Genomic DNA, 24685 nt, shown 5'->3' on the forward strand with positions numbered 1-24685 from the left:
GGTTGACTTCGTGATTCAGGATTTCTGGAGGTGAGGCCAGTGAAGCATTTGTACACACATTCCCTGATGATTCTAGGCATAACAGTTTGAAATGCACTGCTCTTTCACCAGTTTCCGTTTGCGGTTTTGTTGTTGTTTGTTTTTTAAGGGGAAAAGCGCTGTATTAGATATTTTTTTTTTTTACCAAGAATGTAAGAAGAAAAAATAGCAGTGGGGAGCGGGTTGTTCAAAGCTCTGTCCAGGAATATGGCAGCTCTGGTGCTGGTAGCCTATTTCAGCCAAGTAGGAAATCTTGGAGAGGAGAGAATTAAGTCTGGGACGCCCCACGAGACCGTTGGAAGGTCAGGAGTCAGCAGTCAAGGCAACGGCCATTCGTCCGGGCCGCCAGGCCACAGAAAGTGCTGGGCAAGGCCGGAGCAGCAAGGCTGGCTAGGATGCCCCGCGGTTCTTGATTGTGATTGGGTGCCAGGCAGCCGCGCCTTTCCCGTTGCCGTTGGCAACGGCGGCAGCTCCAGAAGTCGGCGTGGCGCGGGAAGGCGGGACTTCCCGCGCCTAGGAGCAAATGTGCATGCGGCGGTTGGCCGGTCACGAGGCACTTCCTGTCGCGTGATCTTGAGAACCAATCAAAGTGTGTAACTCCCTAGTCACGTGCGTCTGTTCCCGTTAGCAACGGTCCTAAACAACCTGCCCTGCCTCCGCGAATCTAGTGTCTGGCGCGGTCTAGTGTTTCTCTGCGACCCCGGGCCTGGTGAGGCTGAGCTTGGCCTCTCCCGCTTTTCCAGACCGCTGACTGCCCCCCGCCTCAATGGTAAGTAGCCGGCCTGTCGGCGCCACCGCGCGCCGAGGAGAGCCGCGGAGCCGCGGCGTTGGAGTGATGGCGTGGCCTGCGGCGGAACTTAGTCCGGCCCTGGGCCTCTCTGAGGAGAGGACGCTGCGCCGGGTGCGAGAGGCTGTTAACATTGGCCGGAGCCCTACCGGGATAATCCTTGGTGGAGCCCTCTTCTAGCAGCCGCCCTCCGCAGCGTCACGTCATTCCTCGCTCCTGCCGGAAGGGCTTAGGCCAAGTCACACCTCAGGTTGCTGGCGAAGAGAGCTGGAGAGAATCGTCTGCCAGCAGAAGGCGCAAAACGGGTTTCTCGTTCCATTCCAAAAACTCCCAAGTTTATACGCGCTCGAGCACACACTCACACACATACCCCCCACACACACACCATTTGGCAGTATTAATTATGTTAACGAGCCAAGGAGGAAGAACGTGATTGAATATAACTTTCTTACGTGAGAGTGATACGAGAATCCCCAGGCCCCATTTTATACCTGAGAAAACTTGAGTGACAGTCCTTGTGTTTTGACCTGTTCAAAAGAAGGCATGTTTTTCCTGGATGCTAGAACATAATCCCGTTTGTCATTCCAGCTGATATAGAATGCCAGCTTAAACAGCAGCGGTCCGTAGAACAAGACACAGTACTGAAGTGTTGAGGAAAAAAAAAGATGAATCCAGAGTTGGGGGCACCGCCGAAATAGGCTACTGAAATACTTAAGCAATCAGAATTCCTCTTTAGCCCACGGTGTTTACCAAGCACTCTTGCAGCTGAGGGTACAACAGTTAACGAAACAAACCATCTCCTACCATTCTTGGAGCCCGTCCCACACATTCTGTTGGTTTCCATAAAATATCATGAAAAAATTGAAAAAATGGTGGTGACGTCACAAGAAAATTGCATTCTGTTCGCATTCTTATCTGCCTGTCATTTCATTTCCCAGGCTAATGCTATTTCTGCTACTGAAATCAGCTGCTTATTTCCGCTCCCTTTCTTCACTCCCATCCATTTTAGATGAACTTTTCTGTCTTTTGTTCTGAGTTTCATTCTCAGTTTCAGTAATTTTTTCTTCTTGGTCTGGGGACAGTCTTTACTTGACAGAAGAGCATAGATATGCATTGGGCACTTATCTCTGCACAAGGCACTATGTGAGGAAACTGTATGGTGTAAGGAATGATTCATGCTGTCATGAGCTTACAGTTTACTTGAAAGAGCAACACCTAAGGGAAAAAAAAGACAGATAATAATTTTTGTTCAGTTTCTAGGTCATGTCTGACTTTTCGACCCCATGGACTGCAGCATGCCTGTCCTTTATTATCTCCCGGAGTTTGCTCAAATTCATGTCAGTTGAGTCGTTGACGCTATCCAACCATCTCATCCACCTGTGTGCTTATTTTTGGAGGAAGGCATAACTAGAGTTAATGAGGACATGTTGGGAAGCTTCACAGAGTAGGTAAAAAAGGTTTGCTCTTGAAGGATGGGTAGGAATTTGGTGGTTTTCTGGAGCATGCGTATACTTCTGAGAGCCAGTTATATGCATTTGTTCTCACCTCTGCAGTGCAGTGACATGTTGATAGCTTGAAACCAGCCATGCTGGGAGTTTTTACACTGGAAATTTGCAAGGGCTGCTAATCAGTTTCGTACCCCCACCCTCACCAATGCCCATTAAGCATTCACCAGCACACCCCTGGGTCGGATTCAGATTCTTGAATAGGAATGGAGAGGTGCTTTTAGTCAAGGATTGGGGTAATGAGAGTGAAAGTGTAGGATGTTCAAGGCTGGTAAGCAGACCAATTTGACTGAATAGGAGTGTTCTTAACAGTAGAATCTTGGGAAATGGGGTTAGAGAAAGGGTTTGGGGAGTGGGGGGCTTATGAGTATAGATTTAATACTGTAAGCAAAAATAATTGAAACTGAGATTTTTTTTTTTTTTTTTTAGCAAATTGTGGCATCATTTTGAGATTTCCAGTTGTAGGATATTCTTGCTGACACTTCTCTGAGTATAGAGATAACATCGTTTCTAATGTAGGTATTGAGGTTTATTTCAGATGCCTGGTGGAGATGTGTCTTCTTGTGAGTCACGACTCAGCTGTAACATATCTGTGTTCTTTATTTACTTAAATTCTGCCATTTTTCCAAAAAGGATTTGAAAAGCAGTGTGGACTTCAGAGTTAGATTTCCTGGTTCAAATCTCTGCTCTCCTACTTGCCAATTCAATAGCATAGAAAAGAAAATTTCTTTGTATCTGTTTTCTGTCTGTAAAGTAGGTTTATATTTACTTTTTCATAGGGTTGTATTCCATACGGTTGTATTGAGGACTAAATGAGATCATGCCTGGCACTTTGTAACTTCTGAATGACTTTTAGATGTTGTCATCGTTACTGTTTCTAATGTTTAACATTAGAAATTAGAAATTTGACATTGACATTTGAAATAGTTCGAGGAGTTGGCTGACAATCCATGTAAACTAAAACATAAGAAACTTCTTCCTTATTTCTATTCACATTGTCTATCCCTAAGGCAGAAAGTTAATTACCAGTTTAATCAAATAAGATAGAGTCAGGAAATGTAAGTACATACCACAAATGTGTTGGTTTACATTGGCCAAAATACCTCACCTGATTGCTTTGAAGCAGTTTGCTGCTGCTGCTGCTAAGTCGCGTCAGTTGTGTCCGACTCTGTGCGACCCCATAGATGGCAGCCCACCAGGCTCCTCCGTCCCGGGGATTGTCCAGGCAAGAATACTGGAGTGGGTTGCCATTTCCTTCTCCAGTGCATGAAAGTGAAAACTGAAAGTGAAGTCACTTAGCAGTTTACCGGATAGGTAACCATTAGAGAGCGTCATGGTATCTTGGGTAATTCTTAACTTATTGAACTTTAACAGAAGTATTAAAAATAACATGGGGGAGAAAAAGACTTGATAGAGCCATTCATGTGATTGGGAGTACTGGTTTGTAGGCCAGCCTGTGATACTTGAGAGATGCTTGTAGGTAACACTTTGAAAGAGATGATGTCATCCGGGAGAGGATATAGAGTGACAAGAGAAAGGGTCTAAGGGCAGCATCCTGGGAAATGCAGCTGCTTAAGAGGCAAGCTCAAGAAGAGAAGGCTACCAGTGAGATCAAGAAGGGAAAGTGGGGTTAGCAGGCAGAGAATGGAGCAGGTCAGCAGACAGCAAAGCCTCAGCCACAGTAGTTGGACTTGTTATTAAGTTGCTGGTGAGCTTTGCAAAGGCGGTTGGAGCAGCATATAGAGTGTGGAGGTACAAGAGCAGAAGAGAGCTAGAGAACTGCAGTGGTAGCTGGAGGGGACCTATGGTTTTGTTCTGGTTTCACACGAATGAGGTTTGTGTGCAGCCTTCTCTATAGTCTGAAGGGACGAAGAAACCTCTGTAGAGTGTTGAGAGGAGAAGTGATTGGTTGAAGTCCCCCAGGAGTTTGAAAGCGAACAGATTAAAGCCATGAATGACCTTCAAAAGAAAGAGCTCTTTCAGTTCATTTGTCAGGCACGTGTCCACTGTGTGCCAGGCGCTGTGAGGAGTCCTGGGGCTACTCAGGGAACCAGAGGGACAAGGTCACGGCCCTTGTAGTCTTATGTTCTACATCTACAGGTGACGATGTGTGTAGATGCAACAAAGCCGCGGTGAGGGGCTTAGACGGTGAAGGAGATCACGCCCAGTGACCTTCGCGGTGTCCTCCACAGTGTTGGAGGCAGCCCCGTGTGCTGAGAGTAGGAGATAAGCCTGGAAAAGAGGACTGCAAAATATACCTTTGTCTCCCATAAGAAGGCTGTGACACATCAAATTATTCTTAAAGATAATTCTAACTTACTTAGTCCCCTGCATTAGATGTTCAATTTTATAATTTCCTTCTGTAATTTTCAGTGTAGCTATAACATGGAAAAGAACTTCATCAGTCTCTAGCTTATAGTTGTCAAGCTCTCATCTGGTTGAAAATCAAAAGCAATTGATGGCTGCTTCAAAACCAAATATATTTTTTAAGGCTATGTGAGATGGAATAAGGTTAAGTTGCTCTAATAGAGATTTTTTTTTTTTAATAAAATGTGCCTTAAAGAATACAGAAGTTTATCTCTCTCACACTTAACAGCCTTCTCACTGCTCATGTCAGGTATGTGGGTCTGTGCTGCTCCATGAAGTTATTCGGGGTACAGTTCCCTTTCGTCTTGCTCCCCCAGCCCCGAGGCCAACGTGCTGTCTGCATGGTTCAGCAGAGTCTCACCTCCAGGTTTCAGAGAAATAGGGTGTGGCAGACATGTGCCCCATGTCTTAAGGCCCAGGCTTTAGAAGTAGCTTTCATTCTTCTGTTCACATCTGTTGCTGAGAAGTAGTCACGTGATCACACCTGACTTCAAGAGTGCTGGAGAGTGTTTTCTAGTTGGGCAGTCAATGCAGGAGATGTGGGTTTGATCTCTGGGTCAGGAAGATCCCCTGGAGAAGGAAATGGTAACCCACCCCAGTATCCTTGCCTGGGAAATCCCATGGACAGAGGAGCCTGATGGACTACAGTCCAGGAGTCACAGAAGAGTTGGACATGACTTAACGACTAAACAACAACCATGCGTCTGGAAAGATGGAAAGAACAGCATTTAGTAGACATTTAGCAGTCTCCACCACAGAAGAGCCTGTATGTTTTCATTGCTGGTTCCTTTATTATATTTTCAAGACTAATAAATTACTTCTCTCTTTCAGGCAGAGTTGGGTCTAAATGAGCACCATCAAAATGAAGTTATTAATTATATGCGTTTTGCTCGCTCAAAAAGAGGCTTGAGACTCAAAACTGTGGATTCCTGCTTTGAGGACCTCAAGGAGAGCAGGTATCAGAGAATGCTAAGGAGACCCTTAGAATGCTAAGGAAGTGACAGTCATCCTTTCTGGTGGCCAGTGTGGGGCAGCTGTAGCAGAGGCCATACAAACCACTGCTAGGATACAATCAATTATCCATTGCAAGCAGCTACATGTAAACAGATATGTGAAATTCAAGAAATCAGATTGTGGTGGGGGCAATCTGATATTAAACATGCACATAGGATAGTTAAGGGATTGCAGAGTTTCAGAAGGGCAGACAGGAAATTGTTGAGTGCTGCTGGGTTAATAATTGGCTTGCTGTAGTAGAGATTCCAGAACTTTAATTACTTGAATTATGAATTAAAAGAGTAGAGCCTTAAGACATGGCATTTAGCAAGAAAACACCTATAGAGTTTTATATTGAAATAGAAGAGGAGAAAGCAGCAGGAAACCATGAAAAGCTTGCTAACTAGTACCAAAATTGTTAGCTGACTTGTCGCAAGAGGTGATAATTTGTTTGGTTGGACCAGTAATGAGAGATAATAAAAATCCATAGAAAATGTAGTGATAGAGGATAATGGGAAGCAGTCAAAATGACTGAATAATAAAGAGACCTCAGGGTGCTTGGGGGTCAGATTTTGGCACACCTGAATGTGAGGATATAAATAAAAAAGGTCTCCAAGTGACCTGCAACTGTGGTAAACTCTAACATCACTCAGTAGCAGAGACCATCAGCTGTAGACTTATCTGTTCAATTTATTAGTCTAGTCTGATAATCTGACTTCCTGACTCACAGCAGATAAAAGCAGCAGTCTGATTGGTGAGACTGTGAGATAGCCAAAGAAGGTACTTCATTATTCACTTTACACATTGAAGTTTGGAGTACCTTAATTGCTGTTCGTAGTAATGAACTCGGGTTGCTCAAAAATCAACATATTTTTAAGCAGATTTAGTTTGGTTTATTAAAGAATATAGAAAGATTGTTAATATATTTAATAGGGACTTGAATCTGAAATAACTTCTGGGTTTTTAAGAGTGGTTAAATTCCTTGGGTTGCTCAAAAAAAAAAAACCACAAAAAATATTTTTTAAACAGATTTAGTTTGTTCTATTAAAGAATACAGGAAGATTGTTGATATTTTTAATAGGGACTTAAACTTCTGGGTTCTTAAGAGTTGTTAAATTCTGTTTGGTAAGCAAAACATTAAAGCTTGGTAGATGAAATAATTTTAGTTTGAGTATAACTATGAGAGGAGTTTGGTGTGGCTCCCTGCATTGTGTCCTTGTGGACACAACGTGTCCTTCTTCTTTTTGGAGTAAGGGAGGGGATGACCGGCATCAGGGCTGTAGCTCTTCACCCACTGAGTGTCTGAGGATAAAGGACCTTGGGGATGGAGGTAGGGAGTGGGGAGGACTGTTGCTGGAAGACTGTCACTAACAGTAGGAGGCCTGGATGGATGCTTTCTCACGGGTTCAGTTGTCGGGCATGTTTCCGAGATTACTGGAAGTGACTGTGAGGTTGAGTCACACCCCAGTGGGACACTGGGCACATCACCTCCACCTTCTGAACCTGTGTTCCATCTGCGAAGTGACGGGATTGAAGCAAATGCCTCTGGGGTTCCCTTCCAACCCAGACATTCTCTGTGAAAGAGTGGGGTTTTAATACTTTTGATGATGTTCGTTTTTATGGAGCTTTAATTAAGTTCAGGGTATTTTTTTTTTTCTTTCAGGTCTCAAGATGCTAAGAAAAACAATACATAATTACCACTAATTTTCTTATAGGCATTTACTAACTTGTGAATAGCTTATAAGGTCTTTGAAATGCTAGACAACTAATATAAAGAAAGGGAGGAATTACACCTCTCAGGCGACTTATGAAATAATTGAATGTGATAAAGCTAATTTTCACCAAAAAGCTAAAGGAGAATTAGATAGTTTGGGGCTTGTTTCTGAGCACATAACTTGTATGAAAGGATGTGCACATTTGAAGAGCGAGCCACAGTTTAATCCTTTAACCAGCCTCAAAAACTAATTGAATCTAAACTATTTTCAAACTGTTTTACGAATAAAGAAGCTAGTTCCCAGAGAGACTTTCACTGTAACCTTTTCACCCCTTCGATGACACACGCTGGGGGCTTCTTAGTTTTGTTTTCATTGTAAATGGTTTTTGTTGTTTACGCGGAGGTTTTGGACCGTGGTTGTTTTTCAGGCTTGTGGAGGAGACCTTCACCGTCGATGAAGTCTCCGAGGTGCTGAATGGTTTGCAGTCTGTGGTCCACAGCGAAGTGGAGTCTGAGCTCATCAACACGGCCCACACCAACGTGCTGCTTCTGCGGCAACTTTTCTCACAGGCCGAGAAGTGGTACCTCAAGCTGCAGACAGACATCTCTGAACTTGAAAACAGGTAGTAATATCTTTTTCCACAGTTGTGACCATAGAGGCCCAAGCATGAACTTGAAAGCTCGTGACTGTCTCTGCTGTTGTTTTTCTTGAGCGTAGTGTGTGAGAAAATTTGGGTAGGATGACAGCAAAGCATCCAGTTAGTGAGTCATCTCCTAGGTGCCCCGCAGAGTCCTCTTCAGAGCGCCCTGCTTCCACTGTTTCTAGGTGTGATGAAGGCCTCTGAGGTCTATGAGATTGCTCTGAAGGTGATTAGTAATTATTCCTTATAGTAGCTTTGGTTAGCCTGATCAATAGCGTAGTAAGTTTTTAGAGATAGGTCTGCTAAGAAGTAGAGGTTATGAAACAGATTTGAAAAATTAATTCAACTAGCATCAAATCACACTTAGTAGTATGGGAAGTTTACTTCTAAATTAATTGCATTAAAATTATATACCAATCTTTAAAATAGGGAAAGTTTTCTTGGAAAGTTTTCTTAGAAAGATTTGTAATCTGAACAACATCAAAAAGCTCCCTTATATTTTAAAAATATGGTAAAATCAGTGAAACTGATACTCTGCGAAAAGTCATGCCAGGCATCTGGAAAGACTGACATGAGCCCGGGGGCTATTTGGCTAAGCACAGATGCAGCGCGGCTCACGGTCTGTGCTGAGCATCCCTGGCTGTGGCCTCGGGTGGGGGAGGAAACCATCTAGCTTCACCAACTGTCAGTAGGTAATCAATGAGAAAACTTTGAGAAATTGACCTGTTAAGAAGCTTAAAAGAGTAGTTACCACCATTCACTATAAAAGCTTTTGTATAGTCAGCATCCACATACTTTTGCAAATAAGAGGAAATGTTCAGGTGGAAACCATCTGTCTTGAGAATTTACCATACTCAGTAGATGTGAACTAATTCCATTTTTCCAGGCTATTCTATTAAAACCAGTGTTCCTTGAACCTCTACCAGATAACAATGTATATTATATTAGAGCAGTTACCCTTTGAATTCAGTTCAGTTGCTCAGTCATGTACGACTCTTTGCGACCCTGTGGACCATGGCACGCCAGGCCTCCCTCTCCATCACCAACTCCCGGAGTCTGCTCAGACTCATCTGCATTGACTCAGTGATGCCATCCAACCATCTCATCCTCTGTTGTCCCCTTCTCCTCCTACCTTCAGTCTTTCCCAGCATCAGGGTCTTTTCAGATGAGTCAGCTCTTCGCATCAGGTGGCCGAAGTATTGGAGTTTCAGCTTCAACATCAATCCTTCCAATGAACACCAAGGACTGATCTCCTTTAGAATGGACTGCTTGGATCTCCTTGCACGCCAAGGGAGTCTTCTCCAATACCACAGTTCAAAAGCATCAGTACTTTGGCGCTCAGCTTTCTTAATAGTCCAACTCTCACATCCATACATGACTACTGGAAAAACCATAGCTTTGACAAGACGGACCTTTGTTGGCAAAGTAGTGTCTCTGCTTTTTAATATGCTGTCTAGGTTAGTTATAACTTTCCTTCCAAGGAGGAAGCGTCTTTTAATTTCATGGCTGCAGTCACCACCTGCAGTGATTTTGGAGCCCAAAAATGAAGTCAGCCACTGTTTCCCCATCTATTTGCCATGAAGTGATGGGACCAGATGCCATGATCTTCATTTTTTGAATGTTGAATTTTAAGCCAGCTTTTTCACTCTCCTCTTTCACTTTCATCAAGAGGTTCTTTACTACTTCTTCACTCTCTGCCATAAGTGGGGTGTCATCTGCGTATCTGAGCTTATTGATATTTCTCCTGGCAGTCTTGATTCCAGCTTGTGCTTCATCCAGCCTAGCATTTCTCATGATGTACTCTGCATTTAAGTTAAATAAGCAGGGTGACAATATAGAGCCTTGGTGTACCCTTTTCCCTATCTTGAACCAGTCTGTTGTTCCATGTCCAGTTCTAACTTGCTTATGACCTGCATACAGATTTCTCAGGAGGCAGGTCAGGTGGTCTGGTATTCCCATCTCTTTCAGAATTTTCCACAGTTTATTGTGATCCACACAGTCAAAGGCTTTGGCATAGTCAATAAAGCAGAGATAGATGTTTTTCTGGAACTCTCTTGCTTTTTTGATGATCCAAGAGATGTTGGCAATTTGATCTCTGGTTCCTCTGCCTTTTCTAAATCCAGCTTGAACATCTGGAAGTTCACGGTTCATGTATTGCTAAAGCCTGGCTTGGAGAATTTTAAGCATTACTTTACTAGTGTGTGAGATGAGTGCAATTGTGCGGTAGTTTGAGCATTCTTTGGCATTGCCTTTCTTTGGGATGGAAATGAAAACTGATCTCCAGTCCTGTGGCCACTGCTGAGTTGTCTAAATTTGCTGGCATATTGAGTGCAGCACTTTCACAGCATCATCTTTTAGGATTTTAAATAGTTCAACTGGAATTCCATCACCTCCACTGTCTTTATTCATAGTGATGCTTCCTAAAGCCCACTTGACTTCACATTCCAGGATGTCTGGCTCTAGGTGAGTGATCGCACCATTGTGATTATCTGGGTCATGAAGATCTTTTTTGTGTGGTTCTTCTATGTATTCTTTTTTTTTTTTTTTTAAATATTATTTTATTAGTTGGTGGCCAATCACTTCACAACATTTCAGTGGGTTTTGTCATACATTTCTTCTATGTATTCTTGCCACCTCTTCTTAATATCTTCTGCTTTTGTTAGGTCCCTACCACTTCTGTCCTTTATTGAGCCCATCTTTGCATGAAATGTTCCCTTGGTATCTCTAATTTTCTTGAAGAGATCTATAGTCTTTCCCATTCTATTGTTTCCCTCTGTTTTCTTTGCACTGATCACTGAGGAAGGCTTTCTTATCTCTCCTTGCTATTTTTTGGAACTCTGTATTCAAATGGGTATATCTTTCCTTTTCTCCTTTGCTTTTTGCTTCTTTTCTTTTCACAGCTATTTGTAAGGCCTCCTCAGACAGCCATTTTGCTTTTTTGCATTTCTTTTTCTTGGGAAAGCTCTTGATCCCTGTCTCCTGTACAATGTCATGAACCTCTGTCCATAGTTCATCAGGCACTCTATCAGATCTAGTCACTTAAATCTATTTCTCACTTCTACTGTATGATCATAAGGGATTTGATTTAGGTCATACCTGAATGGTCTAGTGGTTTTCCCTACTTTCTTCAATTTCCCTTTAGCACTTCAAAAGTACAGTGTTGACTACAAACTTCAGACATGTTATATTAACATTGTAGTTTATTTATGGCAATTATATTGTACACTCAGTAAGTACAAAATAATAGGTGCTATGGAAATTCAGATTTTAGTGCATGGAACTTCATTCGTCTGCGTTTAGTAACTATACCATTTTTGACGTGACAAGGTTTTGTTCATCTTGCTCTGTTGTCTCTGGCATATAATAGGTTGGTACCAGTGTTTTTATTTGTCTTGTGTGTATGATACAAATCTATTCTAAACAATTATTTTTTTGTATTTTCTTTTATCTTCAAGAGAATTATTAGAGCAAGTTGCAGAATTTGAAAAAGCGGAATTTACATCTTCAAATAAAAAGGTAATTTTTGGTCCATATCTTAATAGCCACTGTTTAACATCCTCAAATTGCTTAGAACATTCAGATGCTGAAGTGAGAACTCTGAAGGAAAAGCATTCAGCTCAAGACCAGAATTCAAAAGTTCCCTTGTGGATTTTTAGGCAAAAGCAAAGCTTTGGAAGTTACTATGAAGAACTTGTTTTGTCTGCTCTCTCACACACATGCATGCACATACTCACAACGCCCCTTCAGCCCCCCTGCCTCCCAGTTGTGCAAGCTCTTCACTCGGACATCCAGGCACTGTCACTCCCCAGCTATGTGACTGAGGCGACGGAGTCTCGTTCTCCTCATCTCTCAAGTGCAAACAGTACTCATCATGACCTGCTTCTCTCTTTAATCAGTCTTATTATCTGCAGCTTCTCTCTTTAATCAGTCTTATTATCTGCAGTCTTATTATCTTCCATTGTGTGCATGTACCACGAATACTCTGGCGTTGCATAGTAAAATACCACCGAGATGAATCCATGAACATACACATACAAAACAGTTTTCTGATTGTTCCTTGGGAACTTAGCTCTAGCTAAGTTCTGGTTCAGAGGACATGAATTCTTTTGCTTTAATACATATTGTAGAATGTATGTATCAAGCTGTGTCAAGTCACTCATCAGCAGTGTAGTTTACCTAAATCCTCATCATTATTGCAGTTTTGGGGAGTTCGTGCAGAAATCTAGCTTCCAGCTCCCACAGTATAAAACCTCAGTCCCCAGGTACTAGGATCTTTATCTGCTCTGGCTTTGACTACCATCCCTCCCACCTTTCTCTTCTGCCGGTTTGTTTTGTTTGTTTTGTTTGTTTGTTTAAGATACAAGGAGGATGGGTTTCATTTTTATCTAACTTTCGTTGGGCACTGTAGGCCAGGCTCTGTCCTAAGCACTGGTCTGTAGTAGAGAAGCAAACCAATGAATGTCTGGCTGACATCCCTTTGATAGGTTTGCACAGTGTCTTCCGCTTAGAAAGTACAAAGATTCAGTGATTACAGGTACTTTATTTGGTGGTGATTTCAGTTTGGTTTTTTTGTTTCATTTCAGTTCATAGACAGCATGAAGCCAAAACTTGCTCCACTTCATGAAGGTGGAGCAGCAGAACTCCTGAACAAGGTAATGTTGCCATCACTTTGAGAAATGGGAACTCTAAGGATGTATGCTGGCTGCCTGCATAGCTCTAGGTGGAGACTGGGGTGGAAGGTCCGGCTTCTGTCCACTGAGGGTAATTAGTCTGTCAAAAGTAGTTGTCCTTAATGGTACTTAGTAAGAGGTTTATAAAAAATAATTACCAATATACAGCTATTTGTCATGACTCTTGTGTTTTCAACATTATGCTAGATGTTGTTACATAAAAAGAAAAGTAATACCTGGCCTTTTGCCCTCAAAACCTTCCGGTCTCATTGGGAAGGGATAACTAACATTCTAGAAATGGAGGAGGAGACTGCTAACCCCTGTGCCACAGGGCGGCAGAGAAGACACAGTGCCATGTGGATGAGAGTGGCGGAGGACTGGCTCTTGGGTACGGTGGTACCCAGGCTGGGCTGGAAGGCGAAGATACAGTGAATTGTCAGGAGAGAAGGGCCAGGCGGGGACAGAGTGGGCAGCAGTCCAAGGCAGAGCGGAGGCTGGCATGCCTTGGAGCAGAGTGCAGACTCTCTGCTGGGCAGCGATGTGTGCTGGGGCATGATGAGACTGCATGGACAGGTGACGTTCGTGGTGGGGCTGCTAACGAGCGAGGGCCTTGGGCCTCCACTCATAGACACCGTTTAGGGGCAGGACACAGGGTGTGGATTGGTGGTGGTTGTGTTTTGAGGATAAGTGGCAAGTGCCATGCTGTGTAGGCCAAGAACAGACCAAGAGTCTCAGGATCAGCTGGGTGAGAGATGGCAGAGAGGGGACTTTGGGAAAAGGCTGAGAATAGAGGGCTGAAAAAAGTCTGAGAGACTGTGAAGGAAGGAACTAGAAGTCTTAGAGCCAGAGATGACTCATAGATGTTGAGGCTGGTGGGCTGGGTAAAACTGGGATGTTACCAGTAGCCAGGGCATGCAGACTCTGGAGTTTCTGTGTAATTTAAAAATTAAATGTATGAGTGAAACAAGTAACTTCAAGGATGAAAAGTACTCTGGCTAACATAGTAAAACTTGAATTTACTCACAAAGGAAATTATAAGACTTCAAGAAGAGAATGAGAGATTGAAGTCAAGACTGAAGACCATTGAATCACAGGTAACTGAGAAATACTTAAAAGAAAAGTATTGAAAGCATTACTTACAGACTAAATATTGAATGTTTCCTGTTTACTCTTGATTTTAGGCAACAAATGCGTTGGATGAGAAATCAAAGCTGGAAAGAGCACTGCAGGATTTACAGCTTGAGCAGGGGAATCAGAAGGTGAAATCAGTCTCAGCTTTCTCACATTTTCCAGCTAGAATCAAGTTATAAGCTTACATGAGGTCTTAGTTACTATTATGCCCCACCACCGGCCACTCCCTGAGGCGGAGGCCACCACCGTTGTCCTGCATCGAGACAGACTTGCCCAGGAAAGGCCACGTGAGCGCCTGCTGAGGGCAGTGGGGGCACATCCATGGCTCACGTGCTTCACGGTCCCAGAGCCCATGGGCATCTAAGATTTGCTTAATTTTTTTAAGTTCTTTTCCTTTCAGTTTCCCATTGCAATTCCAATGGGAAAGAGAGAAGAATGGAAGAGTTCTTAGTTAATTGGATTTGTTATTGTGGTTTAGTCGCTAAGTCCTGTCCGAGGCTTTGCAAGTCCATAGACTGTAGCCCACCAGGCTCCTCTGTCCATGGGATTTCCCAGGCAAGAATACTGGAGTGGGTTGCCATTTCCTCCTCCAGGGGATCTTCCCGACCCAGGGATCAAACCCCAGGTCTCCTGCATTGACAGACGGGTTCTTTACCACTGCACCACAAGGGTTTTGAATTTGGGTTTTATTACACAGAACTTATTTCTACTTAAATTTCCCTTCAGGAGTATGATAAAATGAATTTATTAGTTGTGCATCTTCAGATCCATCTGTATCTAGCAGGGCTTGTGTAAAATAGTGAAATTCAGTGTTAAAGTTCTCCAGGTTTGTCTGAGTGGAGTGACCGAGCCCGGCTCCACCCTGGTAGTCATCGTGGGCACCGTTCTGCCTCATGTGGCCTTTGCATCGAGATGAGATGCTGTGGTAGGACCCCGTCAGCGGGGCTGTTTGACCGAATCTTCATTGCAGCACTGACTTTCCTCGTGGGCTTAGTGCCATTGTAAATGTCTACTAAACAATCCCTAAACTTGCTTCATTAGATGTTGGTTACCCTTTTTCTGTGGAGAATGTCAAACATGTAAGAATAGAGAGACTAGTGTAATGTAACCCAGGTACTCATCACTCAGCTTTACCACTCAGTCACCAAGGCATGGCCAGCCTGTTTCATGTTAACCTCCACTTTCTTCTCTTCTCCCCCGTGGTTTTTTGAAACAAATTTCAGACATTACATTATTTCATCTGTAGATAGTTCTTTAAAATAAAAGGATACTTCTTACATGGCTAAAATGTAAGGAAATATATATGATTTTCAATCATTATATACCAAGGACCATAAATTTATAAAACAGCTGAATACTCTGGAACAGTTGTGTAATTTCTCAAAAGTAAAACAGTTGCATTTTTGTATGATAAATTTGTTTTACAAGCCATTGAAGACTTTGCTCCAATCTTACTTTTTAAGATTTGGCAAAAGGAAAATGCATACAGAGACAGAGATACAGTGAAATAAAATCTTTTTCAAGACCAGGTTTTAAAAATAAGGAATTTTTCTTTTGTTGATACTAGTGCTTCATCTTCATAGTTAGCAATTATAGACCATTTTCCTGTCTTATTAATATTGCTCTTCTTTACATAAAAAACTGTATCTGGTAAAAAGCATGATCTAAGTAGAGAGAAGATCCAGCTGCTTATATTACACAGGCAAAGTGTACGAATATGTTTATATCAAATTAAGATAAAAAACTTAGTCTTATAAATGTAGCAAGCTATGTACTCAGTAAGCATTAATTAGGCTCCCATAATACTGTGAAACATGTCTATTACATTTTTAATATAAATTGATTAATTTTATTATGTTTCCATCTGTATCACTCAGAATTCTTCACCAGGAGTTTTTTGACCGTGCTGTGTCTTCACTGAGGCGCGGGCTTTTCTCTAATTGCGGCGAGTCAGAGCTGCTCTTGTTGTGGAGCTTGGGCTTCTCATCGCAGTGGCTTCTCTTGTTGTGGAGCTTGGGCTCTAGGGCATGTGGGCGCAGTAGTTGCAGCTCCCGGGCTCTAGAATTGTGGTGTACGGACTTAGTTGCTCGGTTACGTGTGGGATCTTCTAGGTCATGGATCGAACCCCTGTCTCTTGCATCGGCAGGCGGATTCTGAACCACTGAGCCCCCAGGGAAGCCCCTCACCAGGGTGTCTTCTACCTTGACTTTTCAGTAATGAAACCTGCTTGCCACCCCAACTGTGGGAAACACAGCCTTGTCCAGTTTAGGATCTCACCTCTCTTGTTCTTCTTTTGGAATCCCAACAGCTCATAAATCATATTTGACATACTTGGAAATCAGTGACCGCTGGGTGACTGTGTGTGTGTGCAGGACACCATGCACTGGGTGCCGAGTGACCCTCAGGACTGCAGCGGCGAGGGAAGCTGGCGTGTGTATGCAACACACGGCCTCCTCTCTTTCCATCGATGAGGTGTTGAATCTAAAGCTGTTACTATTTAGGATGTCAGCCTGAAATTATGTGGATGTGCATATTTTTCATAGGATTTTATAAAGGCCCAAGACTTGAGTGACTTGGGAAACACAGTTGCTGCTTTAAAGAGTGAGTTTCAGAAGACACTTAATGACCAGACAGAAAACCAGAAATCCCTGGAGGAGAATCTAGCAACGGCCAAGCATGACCTACTCAGGGTGCAAGAGCAGCTGAGCATGGCTGAAAAGGTCAGGTTTGTCCGTCCACATCCCATTAAGTGATGAGTGCAGTGTAACTAAGGGAAATGTGAACAACTGCAGATTCACTTTATTTTTTCTCAAGATACTAGGCACTTTGTGTTCTAAAAGATTTACCACTTTTGGTAAAAAGATTGTTCTTTGACACTTGAATATCTGTAGTAATAAAAAGCCTGTACTCCTTCCTGTTGTATGCCTACACCCACCACCCTGCACCCCCATGTTGCTTTTCCTAATCATGCCATTTATAGTCTGGCAGAGGAGTGGGTGGTGTTTTTCTGAAGGGGTCTGTCCCTGTTTCTTAATTTACAAGCAGTATGCAGAGAACTATTCTTTTCACGTTAGGGATTAGACTCTTAAGAATGTAATTAAAGTTAAAATCCTCTTCTTAAAATACTGGCACTACTTTGGGATTTAGAAAGAAGAGCTTGTAGACAAGCTCAGATAGATTTTATCTGAAAATGAATTTACTGTTTCAAATAGATTTCCCATGTCTGGGGCATAGTATGTTTGAGTTATTTGTTAATATTGTACTTGGGAAATGTTACCTTTTTATTGGCTTCTCACTTGAAAGAATGTATTTTTAGTTTGAAACAGTCTTAATTTTATATAAATACATTAGAAATAAATTAGAAAATAAACAGAGTATTAGTAAATGAGGGCAAAAATGTATATTTTCATCAGATGTGTTCTTTCTTTCCTAAATATTTCTTGTTAACGGATTGAAATTTTTCCCTTTGCAGGAATTAGAGAAGAAATTCCAACAAACAGCAGCTTACCGAAACATGAAGGAGATTCTTACCAAGAAGAATGACCAGATCAAAGACCTGAGGAAACGTCTGGCGAAGTAAGCTGTGCCGACCCCGCCCCTTGGATTGTCCCCCTGCTGGGTTGATGTCTGTCCTTCATTAAGTCTAACCTCGTGTCTGGAGAGGTCAGGCCAGTGGGGACTTGCTTTGTCACTCAGTCCGGCAGCCTGTGTTTGGGGAAGACAAAGGGGCTCTGGCCAGGCCTCACTCGTCACACCCACTGGGGTTTCTTCTCAGGTTCAGCTGGACCTCTAGAGTCACTCAGGGCCACACTGGGCTGCTTTTGCCCTGGATTCTCTCGGCTGGATGTTGGACAGACACCTCAGCAAGCGCACGGGGCCGTGCCAGGCATTTCTGCTCAGCGGTGTCCTTGCTGCAGCCCAGGGTCTGTTCATACTGTGCTCCCACGTGACTCTTTCATTGTTTAATTAATTGCTCAGTTGTGTCTGACTCTTTGTGACCCTGTGGACTGTAGCCTGCCAGGCTCCTCTGCCCCTGGAATTTTCCAGGCAAGAACACTGGAGTGGGTTGCTCTTTCTTTCTTCAGGGGATCTTCCCAACCCAGGGATCAAACCTGAGTCTCTTGCACCTCCTGCATTGGCAGGTGGATTACTTACCATCTGAGTCACCAGAGAAGCCCCCACATGACAGTTCAGGTGCTACAAAATGAGATCCGTGTGTGGCTGCCAGAGCCAGCGTGCCTTAGAAGTCCATGCCCCACGCAGGAGCGGTGTCTCTGGTACAGTTAGGTGATGCTCTGGCAGGGATGTGTCCAAGAACTCACTGCACATGGGGAAGCCTAAGCCCTGGTTTCTGCCGTGGATGTATGGTTGGCCACAGTTCTTGTGGTCCAGATGGAGTCTTCTAATCAGGGTCATTTCTGCCATCAGTGGTTCTGCCTGGAAACTCAGCTGACATTTTACCTTTATCAGAGTTCCGGGGCACCAGAGCTGAGAAGTGAATCCCAGATCAGACTTCTCCTTAGAGAAGGGGGTTGGTTAACCTTGTACTCACAAGGCCACATCAGCTGTTTGTGTCCATCAGACCTTCGATTAGACAACAGTCTACTAAGCTGACACGGGTGTAGATGCCACATGTAGTAGAGACTTGGAGCCTGATGGTATGTCAGTGGTTATCTGGTCCATTCTCCAGCTGCAGAAGGAATCATCCTACTCACCCCCATCAAGCGTTGAAAGAATCTGACTTGTACCACAGCAGTGATTTTAGATGAAGGATGCAACGTTACTGGCTTAGTCACTGGAAGTGTTTCAGGTAAACTCATTTGGTACAACAGTTGACATTATGCTCTTAATTAAATACATATCTCTTTCCAGATATGAACCTGAAGATTAAAAACTGATGATTTCATCTGGAAGCTGCCACAATATGAAAGTACAAGCCCTTTCTCACCTCAGGCATGTATTTGAAGCAGTTTGTTATATTCCCTCTGTTTATTTTTCTAAGATTTAGACTTTGCTTATGATATTTAGAGCTAGAGTGCCTATTTCAGTTACCTAATTGAGAAGAGAGAAAACCTCCTGACTGATTCTGGCTGGTCGTCCCAAACTCCTCTCTGCGAGTGCTCCAGATTCTTAGTTCAAATGCAGTGAGAATTCTTTATAGTAAAGAAAGACTTATTGTTTTGCATTCATATAAAGAGTACACCTTTTCAATAAATGTTAAAGCTAGCTTTGTCTACAGTTGTGCATTCCCTAGAATAAAAATATAGAATTATTAAAGATAGTTTATTATAAATAAACCTTATTTTTAAAAATGAAATCTAAATTGTTTTCTCTATGTGATCATCAAAAAATATATATAAATTTGTTGAAAATGTGAATGCCATCTATTATAGGCATCATTTTTACCAATTATAATGAAAGTTAAAAGTGAACATGAGGATTTGATTAACTCTTCAGTCAGACATTTTTTGCAGCATACCTTATCATAAGTCTGTGTTACTGATGAAGAAGACAGAGGCATCCTTGTACTTCTACAGTTAATAAAGTATCTGGACTCAGAATAAATGTAATCTTATACTTCAGTTTACAGAATATTCTATGAAATTATGTGTTGAATGAGAACACTTTTTAAAAGATCTCTATTCAACATAGAATCAGTTACTAGACTTGAGATTCAACTTTTGATTATATTTACTTAGGTACATCTATAGTAACTTCATTTTCAAGAGGTTTTGATTATATTTCCATTGGCCTGCTTTTTCTTGTTTATGTTTTGGGATAAATCATTAGAAATTAGGTATCTGTACTTGCATAATGCAACAATATACTATAAGGATAAACAAAAATAACATTCATAAAGCATTAATGCTTCAGAAGGAAAGTACTTACTTTTAACACATTATTTAGAAAGTAATCATTCCCACTTCCACAAGATTCTGTTCACCAGGAAGAGTTTACTGATTCGAGGAAAAGGTTTGTTATTTTTATTCAAGCTTTTAATACTAGCCTTGAATTTGTTGTTTTTCTTGTAGGTTTTATATTAAAATACTGAAGGAGCAAATGACAAAGGGTAAGATAACGTCCCCCTGAAAGGACACAGAAGGCAGTCTCTAAAAGTTGGCTGAGTGAGGGGAGTGAGGGAGGAAGCCCGTCCTGAGCAGCCCCGCCTGCGTGGTCACTCCTCGCCTGGCCCTCGCTGTGCGGGCACGCCCTGGGGTCTGGGTCCTTTTAGAGCTTCCACTGAGTATTCCAGTCACACACCACACTTCTCTAGGCCAGAATTCACTCTCTCTCCAAAAACTATGCCATTATTCAATGGGCCAGAATGCTCTATTAAATTCAGAAACAGACTCTTTTTTAAATGGCTTGGTATCTTTTAAAAACCATGTATTTTCTTCTTACCTTAGTTTGATGCATAGGGGAGAAAGTTATGTTGAAAAACCTATGTCACTAGGTAGAATTTCAGCTTAGTATTTTTTTCTTTTTTGATAGCACCTTTGAAATGTTCTGTATATCCAGCTCAATAATAAATCAAAAGTCTTTATGATACCATAAAACCTAACTATGCCCTGCATTAAGATAAACAAACGTGACATTCCTTGGCATAAATTAACAGGATGATTCTTCACCATATAAATACTTTTTGTGCCTGCTTGTGTCAGTGTTTGTGAGTAACTCATGTGCTTAGCAAAATGCAGTAGTGAAGTTTTTTTTTCTTAACATTTTCCTAGTCTTATCTCATTTAACTAAGACAGTCTTTTTAGTTGTTGTATTTTGCATTTGTAAGAAGGTCGCCTCAAGCCCTGATTGAACTTCCAGTGTACTAAGCTCTACAGACGGCACAGTGGCTGTCACAGTGCAACTTTAGTTTAGCTTAAATACTCAAGGCTCCTGCTAAATTATGACTCAGACCTTTATGGACAAAAATAAAATGTAAAGGGTTTTTGTTGCTGATTTCCTCTGCTCAGAATTTAAGTGTTCATTTTTTCCTCATAATCCATTTTGAGTCATATTAGTGTTTAATGATCATTTGTTTATGGCTTATATAACTCATAAGGAAAATACTGCTCTACATTGAACTTGTTATCCTATGTGATAAAACCTTTGCTATTTGTTATTCCATTCTGATGAGTTGAAAAGAGTTTATAGAAATGTTTACTTATTTAATGTTGAAGTATAGTTGATTTACAGTGTTGTGCTAATTTCTGTTATACAGAAAGTGACTTAGCCACACACATGCGTATACTTTTTTATGTTCTTTTCCATTTAATAGTTTATCCCAGGAGACTGCATACAGTTCCCTGTGCTTTACAGTAGAGCCTTACTCACCCATTCTAAAGGCAATAGTTTGCGTCTGCTAACCCCAAGCTTCCAGCCGTCCCTCTCCCTCCCCACCTCCCCCCGGCAGTCACAAGTCTGTTCTCTAAGCCTGTGAGTGTTTCTGCTTTGTAAGTTCATGTGTATCATTTCTTTAGATACCACGTATAAGTGAGACCATGTGATACTTGTCTCTGACTTACTTCACTTAGTATGATAATCTCCAGGTCCATCCCTGTTGCTGCGGATGGCATTGTCATTCTTTTTGATGGCTGGGTGATACTTCATTGTACGTACGTACCACAGCTGCTTTCTCCACTCCTCCGTCAGTGACATTTAGGTTGCTTCGCTGTCTTGGCTGTTGTAAACAGTGCTGCAGTGAACCTTGGGGTGCTTGTATCCTTTCAGAACCATGGTTTTCTCCGGATATACGTCCAGTAGTGGGATTGATGGATCTTATGGTGGCTTTTTTTTTCTTCAAGGAACCTCCATACTGTTCTCCACAGTGGCTGTACCAATTATATTGCCACCAACAGTGTAGAAGGGTTTCCTTCTCTCCACCCCCTCTCCAGCGTTTATTGTTTGTGGACTTTTTGATGATGGCCATTCTGACCGGTGTGAGGTGATACCTCATTTTGGTTTTGATTTGCATTTCTCTACTAATTAATGATGTTGAGCATCTTTTCATGTGCTTCTTGGCCATCTGTGTGTCTTCTTTGGAGAAATGTCTGTATAGGCCTTCTGCCTGCTCTTTTGATTGGGTGGTTTGTTTTTTCTTTGGCATTGAGCCATGTGAGATGTTTGTAAATTTTGGAGATTAATCCCTGTTGGTCACATCATTAGCAATATTTTCTCCCATTCTGAGGGCTTTGTGTTACAATTTTCTCCGTTTGTGGATGGATACTTCGGTTGCTTCCATATCTCAGCTATTGTTAGTAGTGCTGCTATGAACATTGGATGCATGTGTCTTTTTGAATTAGTCTTTTCGTTTTTTTTCTGGATATATACCCTGGAGTGGAATTGTTGGATCATTGGGCAGTTCTGTTTTTAGCTTTTTGAGGAACCTCTCTATTGTTTTCTGCAGTGGCCACACTAATTTACACTCTTACCACAATACGTTCTTGCCATGTGTTTTGGTACTTAGAAGTAACATCTTTAGACCTGCTGCCGAGTCCACTTAGATCATTATATATTCTAAACAAATAAGCCACCTTACTTTTAATCACCTTATTGAGGTAAACTTGACAGCAATAACATACATGCATTTTAAGATCCTGTTGGATGGATTTGGGTTGATGCAGTCACCTGTGTATGCACTACCACAGTTAAGATACAGACATTTTCATCACCTGCAAGTTCCTTCCTGCCCCTCTCCAGTTAGTCTTCTCCACCCTGGGCCCTGGGAAGCCACTGATGTGCTTTCTCTCATGATAGGTTAGATTTGCCTTTTCTTAGAATTTTCATATGATCTCACATAGTGCGTCCTCCTCTATGCCTGGCTTCTTTTACTCAGCAAAACATATTTAAGATTATCCATGTTGGTGTCTGTATCAGTAGTTCATTCCTATTATTGTTGAGTCATATTCCATCATAGGCTATCTCACAATTTTGTTTATCTACCCAACTAAACCTTAGAATACCTTAACCAGTATTTACTGCACTTCACTTGGGAGTTGAAGATTAGATACTCTCTTTACACAAATTCGAGATGCCTCCCTTCCCTGACCTCCAAATGGGGATTTGGGTAGTTGGTAGACATACAATACAAGTCCAAACATTAAGGTGTGGTTGGGGCTGAAGCTACAGTGTCGTGAGTTACAAATGTAAAGGTGGCTTTTAGAACACAGTTACGAAAGATACAGAAGTGAGTGTAGGTGAGAAACCCAGGGCCCTCCAGTATCACAGATCATGGAGAGAGGAAGAAGAAGCTGAGGAGAGCAAGGAGGGAAACCGGAAGACAGTGCCGTCCTGGCAGCAAGCCTGCAAAGGCCCCCCCAGGAGGAAGGAGTGATCACCTGGGTCAGACTCCGCTGGGTGGTCAAGGGAGGGAGGCCTGAGAACTGGCCGCTCACGTCAGCCACGTGGGGGGTCATCAGTGACCTGGACAGTTTTAGTTAGAGCGGTGGTAGCCGGCCTGAAGCAGGAGACTGTTAGAACCAATGGGAGAAGAGAGTCTGGAGACAGAGTGGATGTAGACATCTCTTGATGAGTTTTCCTAGAAAATAAAGTAGAAACAGGGCAGAGGCCAGAAGGAAAAGTGGGATCAAGCAGAGGGATTGTTTTTCTTGAGATGGAGAAGCCACAGGCTATATTCTTACCAGAATGCCTGCCCTACAGAGCTGGGGTCTGGGTTGTCCTGTTAACTCATACCTTGCCCAGTACCTAGAGCAGGGCCCACCCAGCACAGGGGGACAATCAGTAGTTAACTCTAAGTAAACTGACGAATCAGACTTGATAAACCAGAAACTCACATTATATGCTAAATGGTGATAAGGGCCAAAGAGATTGAATGAAGCAGGCAAGAAGGGTATAAAACGGGGAGGTGGTGGTTGACCTGTTAGCTAAGCTTATCTCTGAGGCCTCAGGAGAAGGTGACTTTTGAGCAAAACTCTGAGGAAGTACAAACAGCTATAAAAAGAAAAGAAGCAAAAGGCAAAGGAGAAAAGGTAAGATATACTCATTTGAATGCAGAGTACTAGAGAATAGCAAAGAGAGATAAGAAAACCTTCCTCAGTAATCAGTGCAAAGAGAGGAAAACAATAGAATGGGAAAACCTAGAGAGCTCTTCAAGAAAATTAGAGATACCAAAGGAACATTTCATGCAAAGAGGGGCTCAATAAAGAACAGAAATGGTATGGACCTAACAGAAACAAAAGATATTAAGAAGAGGTGGCAAGAATACATAGAACTATAAAAAAAGATCTTCATGACCCAGATAATCACGATGGTATGATCACTCACCTAGAGCCAGACATCCTGGAATGCGAAGTCAAGTGGGCCTTAGGAAGCATCACTACGAACAAAGCTAGTGGAGGTGATGAAATTCCAGTTGAGCTATTTCAAATCCTAAAAGATGATGCTGTGGAAGTGCTGCACTCAGTACTCCAGCAAATTTGGAAGACTCAGCAGTGGCCACAGGACTGGGAAAGGTCAGTTTTCATTCCAATCCCAAAGAAAGGCAATGCCAAAGAATGCTCAAACTACCGCACAATTGCACTCATCTCACACACTAATAAAGTAATGCTCAAATTTCTCCAGGCCAGGCTTCAACAGTACGTGAACCATGAATTTCCATATGTTCAAGCTCATTTTAGGGAAGGCAGAGGAACCAGAGATCAAATTGCCAACATCCGCTGGATCATCGAGAAAGCAAGAGAGTTCCAGAAAAACGTCTATTTCTGCTTTATTGACTACGCCAAAGCCTTTGACTGTGTGGATCACAACAAACTGGAAAATTCTTCAAGAGGTGGGAATACCAGACCACCTGACCTGCCTCTTGAGAAATCTGTATGCAGGTCAGG

The 24685-nt window shown here is 42.3% G+C and overlaps 1 protein-coding gene across 4 annotated transcripts; it reads left to right on the forward strand.

Moving 5' to 3' along the window:
• The first annotated feature begins 666 nt into the window (after positions 1-666).
• LZTFL1 (leucine zipper transcription factor like 1) lies at positions 667-20941 on the forward strand. Of its 4 annotated transcripts, XR_010663015.1 has the most exons (11): positions 667-808; positions 5530-5654; positions 7834-8028; positions 11502-11572; positions 12637-12698; positions 13745-13810; positions 13898-13975; positions 16391-16567; positions 17320-17423; positions 18720-18800; positions 19880-20941. XR_010663015.1 is itself a non-coding variant. In XM_065933876.1 (10 exons), exons 1-10 carry the CDS (start codon positions 806-808, stop codon positions 18736-18738), a joined length of 900 nt encoding a protein of 299 aa, XP_065789948.1. In that variant the 5' UTR covers positions 667-805; the 3' UTR covers positions 18739-19292. The 4 variants fall into 4 exon arrangements, 3 of the variants coding, with proteins under 3 accessions (XP_065789948.1, XP_065789947.1, XP_065789946.1); XM_065933876.1 differs by lacking the exon at positions 19880-20941 and having other exon boundaries at positions 18720-19292; XM_065933875.1 differs by lacking the exons at positions 18720-18800; positions 19880-20941 and adding an exon at positions 17623-18693 and having other exon boundaries at positions 11502-11562; positions 12630-12698.
• The last annotated feature ends 3744 nt before the right edge of the window (positions 20942-24685 follow it).

This window comes from Muntiacus reevesi, chromosome 4, assembly GCF_963930625.1.
Source record: "Muntiacus reevesi chromosome 4, mMunRee1.1, whole genome shotgun sequence".
NCBI lineage: Eukaryota > Metazoa > Chordata > Mammalia > Artiodactyla > Cervidae > Muntiacus > Muntiacus reevesi.

Coding starts and splice junctions, on each gene's coding strand:
- LZTFL1 (XM_065933874.1), top strand. Junction 8,029..11,501: donor ATCTCTGAACTTGAAAACAG/GTAGTAATATCT, acceptor TTTATCTTCAAG/AGAATTATTAGAGCAAGTTG. Junction 17,424..17,622: donor CTGAGGAAACGTCTGGCGAA/GTAAGCTGTGCC, acceptor GTTTCTTCTCAG/GTTCAGCTGGACCTCTAGAG.